The sequence below is a fragment of the Styela clava genome, chromosome 5, assembly GCF_964204865.1.
Source record: "Styela clava chromosome 5, kaStyClav1.hap1.2, whole genome shotgun sequence".
NCBI classification, from domain to species: Eukaryota; Metazoa; Chordata; class Ascidiacea; order Stolidobranchia; family Styelidae; genus Styela; species Styela clava.
This window is the reverse complement of record NC_135254.1, coordinates 10,480,586-10,502,345: the sequence shown is the minus strand read 5'-3', so window position 1 is coordinate 10,502,345 and position 21,760 is coordinate 10,480,586. Positions and strand designations below refer to the sequence as shown.

Here is a 21,760-nt window from a genome sequence, read left to right as displayed (position 1 = left end):
TTTTACTTGGCAACCTTTCTCTTCAGATCATTTTGTCACGCGGAATGACTTTTACTATTTCATTGATTAACATCACTTCTTTTAATTAATATATATTCCTAAATACGCAATGAATTTGAAATTCAAACCGTATCCTAAACCTAAGACATATATCACTGGCGCGGTTTCGAGTGCTGTTAATCTTTTTAATTATTCATCGTTTTATTGTATAAGGCGATTTGCTGTTGCGTGGGTAAATGGCTGACTGCACGAGGCTTGCAGGTTCGTTTCTCCGGGGAGATAAAATTTGTTTGAGAGGATTTCTTTTATCCCTACCGCCGTACAATGGTTACGTTAATTGCGTTATACCGAACAAAACCGCGCCATTTTGATAGTAAATACCGCAGCTTGAGTAGAATTTGTTCGCAACACTGAAGTGGGACATCACAAAATGCGACTGGGATTCGTTAGTCTCATCACGTGACGAATTATTAATCGAGTTTAAAAACAAAAACATTCGCATGTAATAAGAGAGCTCTTATTATTTTCCATTCACATTTCCTGATTAGTCTGTGTTGTGTAGTCCCTTTATAACGCGAAAGTGATCCGTTCAATTTGTCACAGTTCGTTACAATATTAACAGAATTGTTATTTAAAATGACTGATGATTTGTAATTACTGTAACAACGAGTCATTAAATATATTGCGCATGCATACGTATATGATTATCATTATATCACGCAACCTTTTTATTCACTTCCTGTATCTGGTTAGGCTGTTCTTAGGTATTAATACAAAGGTATTCATTCCTTGGGATTAAGGTGCTTTTTTAATCTTCTTCCAATAGAACGCTGAAAATACTTCTTACTTAATTTGACACTTCTGCTGCTTAATATGCCACCAAACATATTAAACTTCATTATTACCGTCAGTTTTTGTTTCTATTTTTGTATTTTATCGGAATGTAATTTTATGATAGATCCATGCTATATTCGCCCGTACATTATAAATCAAAATAACGAAGCTAATATAGAAGAACCAAGTCGGTAAAGTTTAGGGAATTTTTATTGAGCTGACTTCCAGATAACAAAAATTCGACATTCGAATCCAAGTTGATAACGTAATTGATTCCACGGCCACAAAATTTGGATGTGAAAACCTTTGTATTGTCTTATTCTTTTCCAGTTTCGATCGAATTCTGGCTCCTATACGTTTAAAAATATGGTTCCGACTTTTAATGGAGTTTGCCATTGAAGTTATACGTAAAGTATAGTTGTTATCGTTACCACCATATTTCGATTGTGACGTTTGAAGGCAAATCGAATGGAAAGTCTTTAAAGCAAGACATTTACAACATTTCGTCACCCGACCATTGTGCAATATAGTGAAAGTACTGACTTATTGAAACATTATGTTGTGTGCGCAAGTAGAACGCCATTAAATGCTGAAAATATTTGAATTCCAATGTTCATAAGCGGAGACTAAATCATAATCGTAAATCGTGAATGCGCTGTTTGTGTCTGATTGTAATTTCAGTTTATAAGAAACGAAGTGTAAATATTTATCGTTCTGTTGAATTTTTTATGGGTTGCTTATTGTCGTCGTGAAATGATCGCTTTTCTCCGTAACTCCTAAATCAATCGATATTAAGTGTTCCGTATCCAAAGACGGAGGAGGTTACTGGAAGGGTATTACTCTTTTATCTTTATCTTTTTTTTGAATCCTATGAGAACCAAGTTCATTTTTCCAAAAATATATAAAAATTTAAGATAAATAATCGATCAAGTTATTTGAATCAATAGAATCATTTTAGTCACTTTTGTTCTGTTATTTGTCGTCGGAATGGTGTTTTACCTACAAAAGTGAGCCCGCCCAAAACTATCAAAGAAATACTGAGTTTATAAATGACCTCCTCGCTCATATTCTTTCTTTTTGGTTTAATTTCTGCTTGACTACGTTTCCGGCATGTGAGCAGTTTGTATTTGAGTGGAGATAGATGCTAATAGATTCCTATATTGTTCTATTCAGATATAATATATATAAGCGCAACATATTTGTGTAAGTGTCTAGAAAACATAACCATGCAGTCGACAACTGTCGTTCAACCAAGAATGCTTCCAGGCGTACCGTAAGTGGAATTTCTTTCTGATCTTATATCATATCAACTTTTATCTCCAGATTTATTTTGAAATCTGTGTTAAATTTGAACATTACTTTTAAACACATAGTGACAATGTTACATTGAATGATAAAATATGGATCACGTATACAAGGTTATATTATTATTACATAACTTTGTAAATGTGGCTGACATATTTGGGGCGTTCCCATATTGAGTTTGAAATAATTTATTCTAAGAATGATGCCAATCGACTTTATTTAATTATATGTTTTTTTGTTTGATTTTTTGCTTTGTATTTCCAGTTTTAGTAAAATAATACAGGTGGGTCGATAGAGTTTGCATTCTGAGGATTAAATCCGGTTAAACGTTATTAAATTGAACGTAAATAAACTTGAAGAACCATGATATAAACATGGAAATGAATCTATAGAGTTTTTATAATATTAATTTGTTTCTAATTTGCATTGTGAGCATGGGCGACGGCACTCCCATAACATCCTTTACATCTTAGTCTACGTGTTCTATATGTACATTGATAAACTATTGTGGCATTTACGATAGTAAATACTGTTTGAATAGAGACTCGAACCTCGTAAGTATACACGATTCTTTACAAAACATTGTTTAGAAAGAAAATCGTTCACAGTCTAACATATATCGTACAGCCATTTATGAATAAACCAACCGAGACCGTACAGAGCGCTTTGTTTCCTTTGCCAGTGTTTGGATAAGCCGAAACAGCGTTGGCTAAACTGGCCTGTTCGAGATTTAATTCACTCGTTAGAATCAGTCCCTAAACTTTAACTACAAATGCAAATCATATAGACATATCTTATAGACCCCAAGTGGGAGGCTATGATGTATAATCTGCAATTTATTTTGTTAATTTCAGGACTCAGGAAAAACTTCGTCAGCAGTCGATCTGTTTCCTTGTGATGGGTATAACAGTTTTTTTCGTCGGAATCGGACTAATCGTGGCTGGAAGTATTTTTTTCAGTTTTTCAATTATTGGACCGGGAGCTGTAATCCTCGTATGGTCTATAATGTGCTTTATTATGGCATACAGAAGGCACGTATTAGCAAAAAATCCCCCAGCTCAAAATTTTTCTGTACCAATCGCCCCTCCGCCGGCAGGTATGGCTCATATCAACCACCCTCCAGTCGTATTTCAGCAAGGCACGACGAACCCCACTTCGCCACAAACAGGATACTGGGGAGGACAGCCAACACAATATGGCATGGGACCTACTTTGCAAACGACTGCGCCGTATCCAACCCAAGCTTATACGAACAACGCTTCCGGTGGCGCACCTCCTCCTTATCCCATCATGCCAGGAACAGATCCGTCACAAACTCAGTATTCAACTCCTTATCCAGCACAGCCTGCATTTTCTCCTCCTTCATACGAAAGTGCCGTCGACAAAAAATGATAATATTTTACCGAATATGTTATGAATAAAATTTTTCACGCCAGTCTGTTTGAAGGTTCGTCTATTTATACGATACGTTTTTTTCGCCTGAATCTCCACTGTTATCGGACTGTACAGCTACAGTACATAACAAACGAAAAGTTACGATACGGAAGGTAAATTCCGCATTGATCGAAAAAGCTATGAAGTAATTCATTATTGCCGTTTCTCCCTCTACAAGTTGCGTAGACATCATTTTATTAATTAATAACAACAGTGAACTTCCTCTGACGATATGACATACCTTTCCTACTGAAGAAAGTGAATAATCATCGAATCAACTTACCTAGAACAATGAATGCAGTGAGACACCATGAAATCGTCAACAAGAGCTTCACATCATTCTGCCTTCTGTGGCTTGAATGTATATATACATGACAATTTGAAACAATACTAACAATATATGAATAACAATAAAGTGGAGAAAATAGAACAAACAGTCGCCAGCTCATTTCACATGGTGTCAATTAATTACATGGACTTTTTTGCTAGAAATGGTAGGTTGTATAGTATTCCATCAAAATGTCGAGTTTTCTAGAAGAGCCGAAACGGAATATACATGGGGGCGCCGATGTTGCATGAAGAACTAGAGATGCCGAACATATATATACCTGTTCACTCGCATGTATACATATCGGAAATTCTAGAAAGTGCGATTCCTTGCGATATTGCAAGCGATTGCACCAACGTTTCAAGAGATTGATCAAAAAATTCAAGTTTTCCATTTTGAGTTAATAGTGTGTAATAGTATAATATATAATCCATATTTTAAAGTTATTGATTCATATGCTGCATTCCTGTTTAGACAAACCTCCTTGTCCAGATCATTTATATAAAATTTGTATTGCATTTTTTACAATTTTATTATTGCATTTTAAATATTGCGAAACTTATAGAAGTGTATTTTCTTTATTTACATGTCACGATGTCTTCATATCATATTTCACTACTTATCATTTAATTTTGTATCTGTTTTGAATAATTATGTTTCCAGTTCTTAGAAATAGAATATTCAATAATCATTTCCGCTTTTTCATCAGCCTGAAATTGAAACAACGACTTTTTTATGAATTAGGAGTAGTCAAGTTCATACAGACTGTACGTTTTGAAGAAGATATTACAGGTCGTGTTACAGATATTGTAGATGGAGACATACTCATTATTATAAATGACCTAATAAAGCTGTTTTTTTTTACATCCGCCTACATTGTAGTTATATTGAAACGATGAAGAACCTTTTCACACGAACGATTCTCAGAGATTAGATACTCTGTTTTGGTGTGGTGTAGAAATTATTTCCGGTTTCAGTGGTTTGGGATCACGCCTACAAGCAAGAGAACAATGCTAAAATATGTTGACACAACAGTCAAATGATCAGCAACATACCGGTAACATATCCTCTGCGACCTAAATTGAGATCCGATTTTTGATCATTCAAAATCAACAAATCCAGATGCTCCCGAAGTATTCGTACCAAGATGGCGCACAGTCTAAACATAGTATGTGTTCAGGTTGTGCGTCATCTTGGTATAAATACTTCCGGAGCGCTCAAATCCAAATATCAACCAGACTGATCTGATCTGATGCCCCGCCATGGAACAATATATGAGTAACTTCTGAAGTATTGGCATTTATGAAATAGTGTCCAAAGCACTATAAGTCCGGCAGATAAGGGGACCTTTTTGGCCCAAGTTTGATTTCAGACATAAAGTTTTTTTTTATTTGTGATTATTCATCTTGGGGTCATTGCACATCATTTCTACATGGGTGTGGAGTTTGCAGCCTTGAGCAATTTTTTTTACGGCTCGATATTTGTATTAGTGCTTTTCGTCAAACCTGTGCATCATAATGACGCACAACCTGAACCATACTCTGTTACAATACTATGTTCAGGTTGTGCGCAATCTTGGTGCACAAACTACGCAAGCCCCAAATTTACTAGGAAATAAAATAAATAACTTCTAGGTATTTGTTGAGCCCAGCTTTGGGTCGCGACCCATATACAGTATATGGAAATACTGTCGAAACATACGCGTAAAATAAAGAGTACTATTTCAAAATACCCGTTTTTGTCGCAATTAACAATACAAGCCTGCTAATGCAGTCGCCAGTGGTTCAAGTGGATATATACCCGGTGGAGAACAGTCAATTATTTGTTAGCGAGAATTGTTATGCAGCGGGATGATCACGACGACGCAGTGAAAGATAATGATATCACGAGAACAAGAATGAGAAAATTGCTACATTTTATAGTATATCCCTGGGAAAGAATGTAGTTCATTCTTATGTTCCATGCCAATGCTTTTCAAACTACCAAAGACTCTCAACACTTTTGCTTCTTTTCTTCTATAAAAATACATTGTTAATATATATTCACATTTCCATCTGTTTGTTCGTGCTCCCAGATACCGATCAGCGTCCTCCAAGGAGGACGGGGTCCCCTTTTAGGAAACCCTGTCATAAACTAAAAGAGGCGACCGTCCTTCTCTTGCCTGTTGTCATGCTGTCTCTGGAATTCGGCTACAACAAAAGTTTCACGAAAACGGATTTTTAAATTTTATGATTTTATTAATATTCGCAACAATGAATGATATACGGGTTGTAAAATGCCAAGTTATTCCAACAACATGATCGTGTTTTGCAATTTACAACCAATATTTTGTATGTAACTTTGCTTGACAGAGCCCCAAGAACTCTAACTACAAATATCAAAAATATGAGGCCAAAAAAGTCACACTACAACATTGTCAAATGTGCTGTATTTACGATAGATAACAGGTTTACCAAAAAGAATTACATGAAAAATGGTAAAATAAAGATAAATTCAGCAATATCTACTTGGTGATATGCAACTGTTGATGATTTTATGTGTTTGTTTCGGAAGTTTAATAACAGAATTATTTGTGGTTGTTGGGGATGTTTTAAAAAAAGGTTGCATGGAAAAAAGTTTTCACAAAATGTCAAGGTTTGATAGTAGTAGAGAAGTAGAAAAAAATACTCCCATGTTTTTTTTTTCATTTGATAACCACGCCACAGAACTTCCCCGATAAGTATAAGCGAGAGCAATTGCGAGAGGCAGAAATGCCAAGATGGGATTTCATTGCATTGCAAACCAATATTAGCAATTCTTATTTATATATTCGCGCATTCCCATCTGAACAGCGTGGAAAAGATTATACCCATCTACACACTTTAAGAACTATGTCAGATGAGCGTCATATTATCGAATATCAGTAAAGGAATAGTGCAATGGGAAAAGACATGTAAGGCGGAACTTTTAGTAGTATGCAATCAAATAATCTTATTTTAGAATATATATTTGAAAACATTTCGTCACGCCAACTGCAGTCCGAAACTTTTTGTCTCTGGCTGAGCCTAGATAGCAATTGGCACTCATGTAAACTGGTAAGACTGTAGGAGGCTCGTGATGGAGCAGATCCATTCCCCAGCTGTCATTTGAGTGGGTACTGCTGTTTGTATTGCAGATGTTACTGATCTTTTTGTATTAAAGATTTACTGGCATCACCGATTCAAGGATGTTGTAAACCAACACGCAATATTACAAAACTTACTTTCCACACGCGGTTGGAATTGAATGAAATAGCTGAAACTAGTATTCTTTAGAACAGCATACAAATTCTATGGAATGAAATCATAAACACAAGCTCGTCAAAAACCTATAGCTCAATAATCAAGTGGAATTTGATGCATGTGCGCAAAAATGTGCGCGTTACTACGTACAACCGAAGCACGCAGGAAAATGTGTGTGATGTACTAGTATTCAAAACGTTTGACTCAACTATGTTGGCATAACAGGTGCACATATCGGTTTCGCATACCTTCTATCTTCACAAGGATAAATTAATTTTGCCAAAGTCAATGCAGCACTGAAAGGTTGCGGTTCTTCCAAAAGAAAACACGTTACACATCTTCAGATACCAGTGGATGGTTTTACATGGCCTTGTTCGGGGTGAAAGACGAGGTCAAATATTCCAATCCAATTCTACTAAAAAAATATTTCCCAAGTAGGCTTGCACGTAATTGACAAAAATCAATTCCGTAATTACGGCCAAATCGATTACGTAATGACCCCGTAATTTCGATATTTTTTTCACGCATTTAAACCTATCATAACAACCAATTGAATCCACTTCTATTCCGAATGGGACATCGAAGTTTGGTTTTCATATTCCCGACAGTACTACACGCCGGCGACAGGTGTTAAAGACAAATATCAAGGAGTGAATTCAAATTAATTTTATTCTGATTTTTATCTTTTGTGTTAGCTTTGATTTTCCTTTATCACATTTATCACCCAATTTTATGCGATCAATTTTATCATTACCGACACTGGTATACGGATATTTATGAAACGATAGTTGACTTTTTTAAAATCGTATTAGCGTATTAATAGGACTTTCGTATTAAATAAAAATTTCGGGTTTCTAATTTATTAATCAGACTTGTTATTTCACCGTTTTTATACAATATCCGACTTTACTATTTAGTTAGCATTTTATAATAATTATTGATGCCGAGTTATTGACGATATTCCGATTACCATGCTTCATTTTACATTAAATCATTTCGCGGCCTAAATATTATAACATTATTTGCGATAATTCAGATCAAATACTAATTATTTGCGCATAATTTAAATACCGTACTTATATGACATGCCTTCTCCGGAAATACAAAGTTATATCGCAAAACAATGCATTTTGTGACAATTATTTTGCACTCACGAAAATATTAATTTATTTTTCTAACTCAAGTCGACAATCCTATCGGCCAAGATTGACACAAGTTTGGTCGAATGCTGGCGGTATTCGAGACGATGATGAATCAAAATAAGTTGCCGCATTTGGTAAAGACATTTAATCATATTTGGCCGAAATGTTGCGAGGCATTGTGAAAAACATATTGAGCAAGGCCATGTCTGGAGAGATATTTAACGATAAAACCGGTAACAGAACATCAAGATTCTGTAATAGAAAATGGTTCTCGCGCAGAATAAACACGGGAAATCCCGTCGTCTCTCTGCCGGCTCAATCGCTTTACCGATGCCGAAAAGACTAAGTTGCGTTGGTTCATTACGCAATTTCTCTTCCGTCGTCATATTGCTGTTTGATAAGCGCGACATTAATTATCACGGCATTATCTACGGTTAATATGTACATTGGCCATGCTAGATAAGTTGATAATAGATTAGTAAATGGCAACGCGTTATGCCTTCCCCACCTGCGTGACAAGAGAGAGAAAAACGGCTGCGAATACCGGAACTCTAACTTCTTCTACTTATTAAACTTTAATTTTTTACAATCGACGGAATTGACTGCTCTGAAAAGAGCTCGTTTCAATTGCCAAAGCGCTCGACCAATAATTACGACTTTACGTAATTCGTAACTTCGCTTCCGTAACTCGAAATAATTCCGTAATTCCGTAAATCCGTAAATTACGTGCAAGCCTATTCCCAAGTCCCTAAGCTTAAACTAGGAAAACGAAATGCGCGCGACAACGCAAATGTAGTTTGAAGAGCGCAATAGAAAGTGGCTAGATGCTGTCGATGGATCCTAGCTTGTATTAGTGAAATAAACTACCATTTATTCTACTAAAATTGAATTTTTGACATTATAAGGAGATTCAATGTTACTATGTATGCAAAACTAAACCATGTAGTTATGAAATAATTGTTTTTAACAAAAAGGCGCTCGTGAAGTATTCGTACCAAGATGTCGCACAACCTGAACATTGTATGTTTACCAGGTTAGGGTTCAGGATGTGCGTCATCTTGGACCGAATACTCTAAATCCACTTAAAAAAAAATGCTCAACATTATATACTCCACACCCACCTGGGTATCATTATATATGTCATATACATTATATCTAAACAATGAAAAAAAAAACTTTATGTCCCAAAACAATGTTAAGGTCCGATTCTGCCGAACCACTAGTAGAAGATGTATATTTGTGTCAATTATTTTCTTGTTTTTCTTAACTATACGGCGCGGATTGTCAATGTCATTTGCATATCGTTACAGCTTATTTGGCACTGTCATCACGTACAATTATTCCGCAATACCTTCATATTCAAAAGCAATTGTGGGAGGGCATCGGACGTCATGGCCGTGCGGCATAATACATCTGATATTCGTGAGAAGTAGCGTAGCCCAGTGGCCCTCGGTACGCTCGTGTCGTTTGATGACACTTTGCACGTTGCCGGTATTTTGTGTAATTCGTGAGTAAAGTAAAGAATGCGTACACTTTCAATATTTTTATTACATGCATGCTATATCACACATTACAGAGAGTTGAAAATACAAAACTAAATAAATTTAAGCCAAATGGCTCAATAACGATTTCGCGAAGTTTCGAACAGATTCCCTAAAGTGTCCTGAGATTAGGACATAAAACAGTATTTACAAAACTATATACAACAAAAAAAAATATATATATATATAAATATCGTAAGTTTTAAAATAAACAAGAAAATTTTCAACTGTCACATTACATTCAACATTATTAAGTATGCTTGCAGAAATTTCATTATCGAGATCAAATGGAAACTTTGATCGTCAGGTGCTTCTGAAACTACTCGTGCGTACATCTGTAGTTAGTGATGAATTCACCGATTATATATATCACACATTGTCAGGCAGAGGCTAGTTTCATCTTCGATATCTACTGTATTTTCAAGATTTAGGTATATTATAAATGATTTATATTATAAATATAAGAGTTATATAATAAATAAATATAGAGAATATTTCATCAAAAAATGAACAAAAAAAAGTTATATTTTTATTCCCCCAACTTTAGGAAAACATGAAACCATTTAGTCTCTTTATAATTTCAGTACATCATACATTTGTTCGTTTGTGGTGTTAGCATCAGGATTGGTTTTCAATAATGCGTACATTTCAGTTTCATTTTCCTTGTCATTAAGTGTGGAATTTTCAGCTTTCAATGATTTTTTAGCTGTTTCCGAAGTTGTAGGTACGCCTGTGGTGGTGGACGCATCAGACAATGAAGAATACATGGCTTCTTCTACGTAATCGATTTGTTTTTCTGGTTGATTGCTCGCTGTTCCCATGGGCAGGTTTCCTGAATTCAGCATTGTTTCTTCGTAGTTTGAATCGTGTTGGTTTTTAATGGAGGGCTGCGCTATTTTTGACAAAGCTTTCACTGAGCCATCTTGTGAATTCAAAACGTCATACATTTGATCTGAAGGTCCTGTGGCACCCGCTGGTGATTGCTTGATCAATGAAGAGTACAAATCATTGACAGGAGGGTCATTTATTTCTCCGATCACAGGTTCGATTTTGGTTATCACCGGCTTCTGTGTGTCTCCACGAGTGCTCTGTCTTTTATTGATAGTTGTTCGCTTAGCTTTTGGAATCACAGCCGCATAAAGCTCAGCATTTTCAGATGAAATATTTTGCGTGCTCATAGTGTTGATTGTGGATTCTGTTGTTTCGTCCAGAACTTGGAGTTGTTTATCTGTATTTAGCTTGCCTTTCCCTTTTTTCGAACTACCTTGCATGACAGTGTATTCGCTTTCGGTCACTTTTGCATTCATTTTGGTACTGTTTAGTATAGTGGCATATTCATCGGTTGGTCCTGCTGCGTTAAAGAAAAAATAATTCAGCACAGAATTTTTAAAATACCACTTAAACATCAAGACCTCATTCTATTTGAACAAAAATACCTTATTTCGTGACTTTCAACATGGATGCAGAATCACTTGAAAATTGAATAAATGGGAAGAAAATCGACGTGAAGACAGATTTTTAAAGGCAAGGTTTTTGACAAGATGCCCAGAATAATTTCAAAGGTTGAAAAAGAATAAAAGCTTTTGCGCTTTATATTTGGAAGCTTTACGACCAGTAGGTATAGATAAAAGTGAATTCATTCCAAAACAGCACAAGAAACAGCAATAAGTATTGCAATACAATCAATAGGTCATCTTTGTGCTCAATATTAAATCTGTCTATATTGAAATTATGTCGAAATGGTATAAGAATTTATAGATAATATAATATGGAATTATAATTATCGGAAACGAAGTGTGCATATATATGGATAGTTTTGGTATTATGTTGTTGTTCTTGTAATTAATAGCATATATATCGTGTAGTGATTCAAGAGTCTTGCTGCACACTAACACAAATATATTTCTGTAACGTTTCGTCTGACCAAGGTCAGACTTCTTCAGACATACATAATTCAACTACAACACGAAAAGCAGTTACATGCATATTTAAACAATCATAGTAGAATTATAGGAGTCACGCATGTTAAATAATCAATAAAATCTGTGAATTTCTTGATTAAATAACAGCGGGTGGCCGAAATAAGTGTCATTGATGAGATCTCTCTCTTTGTTTTATATTTAGCAATTGGAGTCCAAATTATACAATGGTGTTTTATTTCTCAGTATTGTATAATGCAGACCAGAAAAGTTGTCTGTGTGTCAAATGTAATATAGTGATATTTTGTCTGTTATTAGCATATCTGGCCATGCATGATCCAATTCTGAGAGAAAAATATATTAGGTACAAGAGTTGATTAAAACAATGAATGAAAATCGTCCTGCCACCCTAAACATGTCACTAAAAATATTCCAAAAAGTCTATTCATCAGAATAAGAAGAACCTGTTCAACAAATGAGCTCTTTGATAAACATGCAAAAATAATGAAAACATACCTCACGAAGAGAAACTACAAAGAAAATTTAGTTGAAGATGCAATACAATCTGCAAAAGAACTCGACAGAAAACTCCTTTTAATCCCAAAAACTGAAACCAAAAAAGAAACTTTGCTTCCCTTCATCACAAACTATCACCCGACCCAACCAAACCTTCGAAAAATATTTTCAGATCACCAATACATTTTAGATAACAACGATAGACTAAAAGAAATTTTCCCAAAACCACCAAGATTAGCCTATCGTAAATGCCCCACACTAAGGGACAAATTAGTCAGAGCAAAATTGAAACCAGAAACCCCCGTTAAAAAGAATCCAGGCTTTTTCAAATGTGGCAGAAAATCGTGCAGTACCTGCCAATATTCCGAAGAAAGGAAAATTGCAACAAACAAACAAAAGACAGCAGAAATAAGGATTCGTCAAAAAGTTACATGCAACTCGGAAAATGTAATCTACCTGATAAGCTGCAAAAAGTGTGGCATGCAATACATAGGAGAAACGGGAAGACATTTAAAATACCGAATAACTGAGCATATTAGAAGTATAAAAACCCAAAACAAAGATCTGGTTGTTGGCGCCCATTTCAGTCAACCGGGACATGCACTTAAAGATTTGAGTGTCATTGGCATTGAAAAACTATTTCATGACCACATTTATCGAAAGAACAAGGAATCCCATTACATTCATCTTTTCGGGACACACGAGCCACAAGGGATGAATATTAAGGAAGTTTAGATATTTTCATTCATTGTTTTAATCAATTCTTGTACCTAATATATTTTTCTCTCAGAATTGGATCATGCATGGCCAGATATGCTAATAACAGACAAAATATCACTATATTACATTTGACACACAGACAACTTTTCTGGTCTGCATTATACAATACTGAGAAATAAAACACCATTGTATAATTTGGACTTCAATTGCTAAATATAAAACAAAGAGAGAGATCTCATCAATGACACTTATTTCGGCCACCCGCTGTTATTTAATCAAGAAATTCACAGATTTTATTGATTATTTAACATGCGTGACTCCTATAATTCTACTATGATTGTTTAAATATGCATGTAACTGCTTTTCGTGTTGTAGTTGAATTATGTATGTCTGAAGAAGTCTGACCTTGGTCAGACGAAACGTTACAGAAATATATTTGTGTTAGTGTGCAGCAAGACTCTTGAATCACTTAGGATTGTTATCTCTACTCTTGCTACAGCATCCTTGCAAGATATGCATACGGATCCACCGGCACAAAAACATAGAAGAAGGATAAGTAGTTAGTCTCGCAGAAACCAAATAATCAGCGTATATCGTGTAGTATGCCAAAAAATATAAATTCTTATAATTCATCCATTTGTCATACCTGCTTCAATGTTCGTTTTCTTAGTAATCTTTACGCTGAGTTTACTTTGATATGGATTTCTTTCTGGGAGTTCCTGTTTGTTATGCGGGGAATTTGTTATTCCCATGGTTGCATATTCTCCTTCGGGAAGAGCTAAAAACAATACACATCAATATGATTAGGTGGTTAAAACTCAACATAAACGTTCTGATTCTTTTTCATCGTCAGTGCATATGAATCAACTAACACAAAATAAGAGAGAAAGAAGTGGTATTAGGCATTCACTTCTAAGTTCCAGTTCATTTTGTATGATTCATATCTAATTGGTATTAACGAATCGAAAATTCAGACTTCCTCGTTGACTAACACAGTTATCATTACCATGAATATACTTCGAACTTGTAGCGCCGGATTACAATTTAGCATGGAAATTTAAGAATCCCATTCGAGGTACAAAATGTGATACAGAACACTTTACCTTCAACATTAGTGCCAACAATAGTTGAGTATTCGGCTTCTTCCACTGGTGTCTCGTCATTTTGAGTTTTTTCACTGGAACTTTTGCTTGTGGTAGTTCTTAAAAATCATTTTATGAACATGCATTTTTATTGTCATGTAGGCAAATTCATTGTATAATTAGTCGTTCGCGTTGAAATGAGGCTGGTCATTTTGGGGGTTATACTAATATGTCTTCAACTGAGCCACATTAACTAAAGCATATGCAGTCTACTGGAAATGTATTTTGGTTTATGTTAAGCTTTTATACAAATTAGAGCCCACTGCGAAATTTAAACGTTTTCACACTTACACATACTGTAATGAAATGACAACGTATGCATGGGTAGGATTGTCCACTTTTAATATGTTTTATATTGATATTCTACTGAAAATATATCAAATTAACATTTAAAAGTAATTATACCGTTGACTTACCGTTTACGGACCAAGCAGACAACTACAATAACAACAGCAAGTAGAATTACTGCTCCACCCGCACCTCCTATCGCAATATAAAGAAGTGGTGTTGTTTCTGAAAAGAAATAGTCATTGCACCACCCACTGATTGAAAATATGATCAAATCATCAATTTGCATGACATATTTTTCAATTTTATCTCAATATATAAAAAGCAATCAGCGAGAAAAACTACCACTATTTTATACATATATATTTTAAGAAATACGAAAGTTTTTAAACTGTCGGCAAAACAACTTCTTCAATATTCAACGTAATTACACATAATGATGACGTACCAGAAGTGGAGGTGGTGGGAATTTTTGCTGTAACTGTAAATATAATATATAGGTTATAAAAATGTAAGATAAAAGTTGTAGCATGCATTGTAAAGCACTAGACTTAGAGATACTCAAGAACATAGAAACAATAATAAAAATATTATTCCTAACGATAGCTTACCGGAAGTAGAGATTGCGGAGGTTGGCATGGAGTCTTTCGTTGTAACTGCAAAAATGTATGTAATGTAAACACATCGAACAAACTAAAACGTGTAAATGTGCTGTAAAATACTCAGGAACCTTGTTTTGTGAGACGTACATGAATTCCAAAATCAATCTGACTAAGACTCTATCAATTGAATCATGGTTCATATCCGATGGTGGGATTCAAACTTTTAGGTTTTCTTTTGTATCGAACTCACTAAAAATAGTGCCGAATTTACAGCTTTATAACTCCACACGTCTTATTTTCTAATGCGTGACCCTGCGTAAGTTACAGTAATTTGAAACACTGTACATAAATCTAATACAACCTTTGAACCACAAAATATAACACTAGTCGTCAGCTCAAGAATGGGTTATGACAAAGTTTCGAAAAGTGTTCGCGCGAATCTGTGCGAATCCCGCCACTGTATCATATTCATTATGTATTTATATTTACAAGTTGTAGTAGTGGCGATACCTGTTGTTATAAGTTTTGATGTAAGTTCTGTTGTGGTTTCAGGAATCGATGTTGTTGTTGTTGTTGGGCATTCCGATGGAATTGAACAGTTTTGCCTCTAGAGATAAGTTAAATGTTCATTATTAATTTGGTAATATTCGTTTTATTTAAATGCCCATGTTTAGTCTGAGCTTGAAGACTTCAAGATCCAATTTACAATATGTACTTGAATCATATACGTATACGTAGTTGTTATAAAATGACTCACTTTACGGTAATCTGAAGAAGTCCTCGAATCTCATGCTATTTATGGTACAAAAACTCTCAGATAAAATATTTGAGCATTTAACATATTTATAAAAACAAAATCAGATATTGTTAAATGAACTCATTTAAATGGTAGTGTCTCGAAATACCGTTTGGCGGAAAGAGGTATTAAAAAAAATGCAATGATTTGTAATATTAAACACTAGGGTTGGTTCGAGTAGGTAGACTCACTATACTGGTATAGCGGACCTCCTGAAGTATGTATATAGCTTTATTCGCTAATGCAATTATTAGTATTTCTGCGTACATTTATATTAACTATATCTGCAGTGGAACAGTTGTTTGGCCCGTCACGTCCAGAGTCTATGCATGTCCGTGTACGCTGCTGAAAACCGCTGCAGTTGCACGATGAAAAGCCACTCCACTCACTCCAATATAGACCTATGAAAAGGAATTTGAGTGAACAAAATAAAAACATTTTTGATCAGCCTCATTTCTGCAAATTAAGTTACATTGCATATCACATAGTAACTAATTGGTAGTAACATAATTATACTTTGTTACACAGTAAAGGTATGTAAGACACCTAAACTATGAACTAAAACTTGGTTTACCATTTCTGTACTTAGAATGGTTCAAAATCATTTTTATTCATGTTTATTGTACGTATGTATTGTTTATCATAATTACGTTCAAAAATAATTTATTCATTAAAATAAACGTACCTACATATCTTTGGCATACAAATCCATTTCGTGTTTGGCATTTTATGTCGTACCACGGTAAATTGGCTTTGAAAGTATGTGTCCACCCCATCATAGCACATGTTTCATTGACGTTATTTGGCTCAGTGACAGAATTAAGCCAATTGCTGTAGGTCAATGTTGATCCATCATTCCATGTGTAAGTATTGTTTCCATATTTGTCACGTAATCCAATAAAAAACCCATAAGGTATTCCTGAAAAAGAGATGAATTTGATTTACGTGTTAACGTTTTCATGTTTGGTATGAAATATTCCTAAACATTTACCACGAATATTGTACCGTACTGTCAGCCTACGATCCCTTACGATTCAATAACTCTAGTCTAGGACAACTAGCATATTTTTGGTTGTCATTGCCTATCCAATTTAATTACATTCTGCCAACCGACTTTAATCCACGAGGTCACTGCAGCTATATAGGTATAAAGCTATATACAAGGTCGCCGCGGCGAATTCAAACGGACAAAATATTGGGAAAATGTTGTGGTAAAATTATACCAGCTCGAAAACTCAAAATATATAAGGATTGAATGACTAACGTAATTTTATTTGATGGTATTGCTAACGCTAATTGATGATATTGCGTTTGCAGAAATGATTAGGGCTTATTTGTTTCTCAATATTCAAGAGGCCTCGCCCAACTTGTATGTTAATTGGGACCTCCTGAAGTATGCGCACCAAGATGGCGCACAACCTGAACTCAGAATCTGGAGTTACTCCAGAACGTCGGAGTTCGATACACCATTTAGAAATTGATAGAAACATTGAAAAGTCGGCAAAAAAGCGTTTTTTTTATTGGTTATTGGTTGATTTCATCAAAATCGCTGATTGTCTTTGTCACCGCGATCGTTTTGGCGGCGATATCCTAGAGTTTGTATTCTATATTCCCGCCCTTTCTCGTTTTTTGCAAGAATAAGCGGTCGCCGAATATCGAAGTTTCATATTTCTAGTATATCCTTGCGTTCACATCAGCGACAGCTGTTGAATACATTAAGGGCTGATTTTCTAAACCAAATTAATTTTATTCTGAGTTTTTTTCCCTGTCTTGGATTTGATCTTCCTTATCAACGCTTGTAAATTAACCGTGTCTGTCTAAAGTGAACGGTAACCAAGATGCAGATATTTATTAAAACGATACTTAAGTTTCTCGTGCTTTCTTATGGTGTTCGTGTTATTTTAGTATTAGATAGGTAAACCTAGCAAATTTACGATTGCGTGAATCCTGAATGTTGATTTTGAAAAAGCGATTAAATAAATTGGCAATAAAGGCATTCCTAGGCCATTGTGCCTAATCGAGGGTCAGACGCTAATTATACCTAATTCTCTAAAGTTTTAAGGTTTTTTTTTTCAACAAAACAACACCCCGATGGTTATTATAGCTAAAATACTTACTGAGTAATGCTCAATTTTCTTTACGGAATTTGCAAATTCACCACTTCACTTAATGATTTTGATTATGTCATGCTATAAGACTTAATTAGTACTGCCCAATTGCTTCGAAATTTACCAATTGTAATCATTTTCGATGATAATAGACGCAACAATTCGTGAACGAGTCAGTGTGCATTGTCACAACGAAATTCACGATTAATTTTACGTTTTACTCTTGGCTCAGCGGCCATGTATGGTCGAGTACAATGTTACATATTCGAAACATCACTTGGCCAAGGATGGAAGGGATAACTAAAGAGCTAATACAAAGTGCTTTAAAGGGAGTAGGCTAATGACATTTCTTATCTGGTTACAATTTAATGAGTGTTTTTCATACAAGTAACCAATACCAGCTTTTGGAAAAATTTCTGGTCATTTTTAAATCCATGCTATTTACATAACTAGAGTTTTCTAACGATCTAAAATTGCCTTTTTCACAATGAAACACCGAAAAGTCATTTTAACATTTAATTTCAATCAACTTTATGTTCGGTAATGCAAGAAATGGGTAATGATATGTCACCTAGCATGCGGTGTTTAAAATCTGGGAAATTTATTTTAAATACCTAATCTGATTTGACGTTTCTAAATTTACGGAACGGTCGATAGGTTTTTTGCAAAATAATGTATTGAAACAATACGTTAAGTGCGAAGATAAGCATATAACACCATAACCCAAAAACAACGACTTTTCAAGTTTGTCTTTTTTTTTCTGATAGCGAGCGGCGTAGGGAAATCTCGCACAATTCACGATTGAGTTGGAGACGCGCGAGTTCGGTGTCCAAGCAGAGCGGCGCAGGTCACGTGGTACCGGATATTCGAATAGTAAAATGGCATTCGAATATTTTGCCCAGCTCTAGTTGTTAGGTGTGTTATTGTTACGAGGACTTGGTATTTTAAATACGCGCTTAAGGTTTGTTGTTATTTTACCTTGCGTTGCTTGTGTGCGGCTCTTCACAGCTTTGAGGTTTGAAATGCGGCTCTGAGACTAAAAACGTTTGAGAACCACTGCTCTAGAGTCTAGACTAGAGCATAGGTTCTAAAAGTGCTTCGTACGGAGCCCCAGAGCTCCGCGAGAGAAACCCATGGGCTCGGCGAGCTATTTGATTACTTTTCAAAATACTGACTTGGCTCATTTTGTAACTGTTCTTATAAGAAGCAATAACAGCTTTGATAAAATTTGACAACAATATAGCCTCAAAATATGGCAAAGAGGCGGAATTAAAAAATGACATTATTTGCAGCCAGGATTTTTAATAGGAGGGGGTGGGGGGGGGGGAGGGGAATTTCCGCGCAACATTCTTCGCGATTAAAAAAAAACGGATAACGAGATTTCTGTTGCGTAAAATATTCAATCCATGACCGATGCAAGCATTTAAAGTGTCTTGTCGTAATAATTATGTAATTGTGCTCATCGTTACTCACGTTTGATTCGAGATTACTATTAGGATTACTAAAATGAAAAAATACTATTCTAAAATAACATAAAATCCGTGATAAACTCTCATCTATAAGTAAGGTCGTATTTTTGCGATCTTGGAATGTATCAAACTTGATTTGTTCTTTCGCACTCGAGATTATTTTTAAGCAAGATATCGCCGTTTAAAAAATCATAGGGTCTGGGCAAAATACGATCGATTGAAATTTATTTTATTGCATGCGGCTCCGCCAGTAGTTTCAGAGTGAAAAAGGCACATCGCGCGCACAATTGACTGTGTTTCGATTTCGCAGTTACCGGTACTACGATGAATAACCAAAGAAAACCTAACATAACACCAAATTTTGTGATTTACAATGCCTATAAAAGCGTTTTTAATCTGACGTGAGTCTGCTGAAACCAAAATTATAGTGTGATCTACAATTTTAAGTTTTAATATTTTAGAATGCCGTTTTTCAATCAGGAAATTTGAGCTGCGGATTTACCTATTTATTAATTATTATTTTTAGCATTTCGTCGCCGATGATTATAATATGGTAACATGTTTTTCACATTAAACTCATAATTCTCCACGAGAACCAAAAAAGCAATTATCGTCGTCATTGTGGAACAATACATGTATATGCCCAAGGAAATTTTTGATTTAGGAAGAATAAACACCGGCGTAAAGATGTTAAAAAACACGCCATGCTGACGAAAGCAATTGGCAATTGTAACAAAATGCAATCGCGCACGTTATTAGCGGCTTTTTAAGTCTTCCGAAAATGTCAAAAAAGAAAAGATTCGACCCCTAATTTATTAATATATTTTTCAAGTGTCAAATTTACAGCTTTAGTAAATATAATTTATCTTTGAAATTTAGATTTATTTATCACTTGTATCAACCATTTAAAATTTAAATCATGTAAAGTACTTTTAACTTACTCAGGAATATTATCGGAAAGTAACAATTTTACCATTTCTTTTGGGGCTCCGTGAATAATAGCCAACCTTTTCAAGGGCTCCGCAACATCAAAAGTTTGAGAACCCCTGGACTAAGTAAAGTCAATCTACATTGCGCGTTTCAATTGTATTTTATTACACATTTGAATAAAACAACGCTTATTACAAATGTTACTTTCAATGAAATGAGTGTATCCTTTGCTGCGCTTTAACAAGTCTTTAAATGTCAGGTTTGATGACAGTGGTAAATTCAATATTTAAAATACTGGGTAGTGCAGATCCGGTTTAAGAGAGTGTGTATCATATTGCATTACCGATCTATTTCGATTATATCATACAAACTCTAACCTAATCAAAATCGACAAACCTGAACCATTCGTGACCAATGACTGAATGAATTCTTGAATATTTTTTGATTTAACCAGAGCTAGTTGTCCAAAATTTTCACTGCAATATTCCGAGGATTCGTTATATGATTCCAATTTATCAGCCTCTGAAACATAGTATTCATAGCTTCCACTGGCATTCCAAGTTCTCCTTTGAACTGAATGATAAAAATAATATTAAGACGATCTCCGAAAAGTAGAAGTTATGCTTAGATGCAAGAATACTGTTTTTGTAATATTTAAGTTTTGCAACAATACCTGAAAGTGATGGTTGCAGCAAGCAAATTGCAATCCAAACTATCATTTCATTTATAATTTCATTCGTACTTCAAACCGCAAATAACATTTGAGCTATTGCATGAACTGTTTAATCATTTTCTTAATAATCAGATATTCAATTATTTATGAGATTCTTCTTTTTGCATGTGCTGTACATAACATTCCAACGAAAGTAAGAGGTCTATAAATAAATTGAAATTGATAACTTATACTTCCAATATCTATAGATTCTATATCATGGTGGACTTCCCAAACTCTTCTTATCGTTTGGTAATAATTTTAAAAAGGAAACAACTTTTAGATTTGTGTTTAAGGTACATCATGCAACTCCATAATGAAAGTATTGGCGAAAAGTTTGAATTTATCCAAATTTTCAACCTCTTTAATATTGAATATATCGTAATATGTTGGCAAAGTAATGGCTGGAACGGCATGAATATTATATTGGGATACAAGTCAGAGTGTCATGGAAAGATTTCAATAATGTTGCAATGTTGAATGACGTCATTTAAGCAACAAATTTATTCTGTTTAATGCTTAAAGCATTCTGACGGATTTAACATGATAACACATATACGGAATTTTCCGCTGTTCAAATGTTGCAGGTTTTAAATAAACATTAGACAAAACTGTATCGAGCACGATATATTGCCCCACACCACGTTCGAAAAGGAAGCAATAGCGACAAAGCTTACCAAACCGAGCCAGACTTTATTACATGAATAAACAAAA

General features: G+C 34.9%; 2 protein-coding genes across 3 annotated transcripts; one reads left to right on the top strand and one right to left on the bottom strand.

Annotated features, from left to right (window-relative positions):
* The first annotated feature begins 1,947 nt into the window (after positions 1-1,947).
* Positions 1,948-4,772, top strand: LOC120344515 (uncharacterized). Its single transcript, XM_039413778.2, has 2 exons — positions 1,948-2,107; positions 2,994-4,772. The coding sequence occupies exons 1-2, from the start codon at positions 2,061-2,063 to the stop codon at positions 3,529-3,531; spliced, it is 585 nt and encodes a 194-aa protein (XP_039269712.1). The 5' UTR covers positions 1,948-2,060; the 3' UTR covers positions 3,532-4,772.
* Positions 4,773-9,857: 5,085 nt separating this feature from the next.
* LOC120344887 (uncharacterized) lies at positions 9,858-21,422 on the bottom strand. 2 transcript variants are annotated; one of them, XM_078113254.1, is made up of 11 exons: positions 21,008-21,422; positions 20,731-20,907; positions 16,513-16,746; positions 16,095-16,228; positions 15,542-15,638; positions 15,041-15,085; positions 14,878-14,910; positions 14,558-14,654; positions 14,103-14,200; positions 13,646-13,777; positions 9,858-11,192 (listed from the first exon to the last, which is right to left on the bottom strand). In XM_078113254.1, exons 1-11 carry the CDS (start codon positions 21,051-21,053, stop codon positions 10,417-10,419), a joined length of 1,869 nt encoding a protein of 622 aa, XP_077969380.1. In that variant the 5' UTR covers positions 21,054-21,422; the 3' UTR covers positions 9,858-10,416. The 2 variants fall into 2 exon arrangements, with proteins under 2 accessions (XP_077969380.1, XP_077969379.1); XM_078113253.1 differs by having other exon boundaries at positions 9,859-11,195; positions 21,008-21,416.
* Positions 21,423-21,760: the final 338 nt, after the last annotated feature.

Excerpts from the sequence above, each read along its gene's own strand:
- LOC120344887 (XM_078113253.1), bottom strand. The coding sequence starts at position 21,053 with ATGATAGTTTGGATTGCAATTTGCTTGCTGCAACCATCACTTTCAG. Across the intron at positions 14,655-14,877 it reads TCCCACCACCTCCACTTCTG|AAACAACACCACTTCTTTAT; the intron begins GTACGTCATCAT and ends ATTTCTTTTCAG. Across the intron at positions 11,196-13,645 it reads GAAAACGAACATTGAAGCAG|CAGGACCAACCGATGAATAT; the intron begins GTATGACAAATG and ends TCTTTAACGCAG.
- LOC120344515 (XM_039413778.2), top strand. The coding sequence starts at position 2,061 with ATGCAGTCGACAACTGTCGTTCAACCAAGAATGCTTCCAGGCGTACC. Across the intron at positions 2,108-2,993 it reads AGAATGCTTCCAGGCGTACC|GACTCAGGAAAAACTTCGTC; the intron begins GTAAGTGGAATT and ends TGTTAATTTCAG.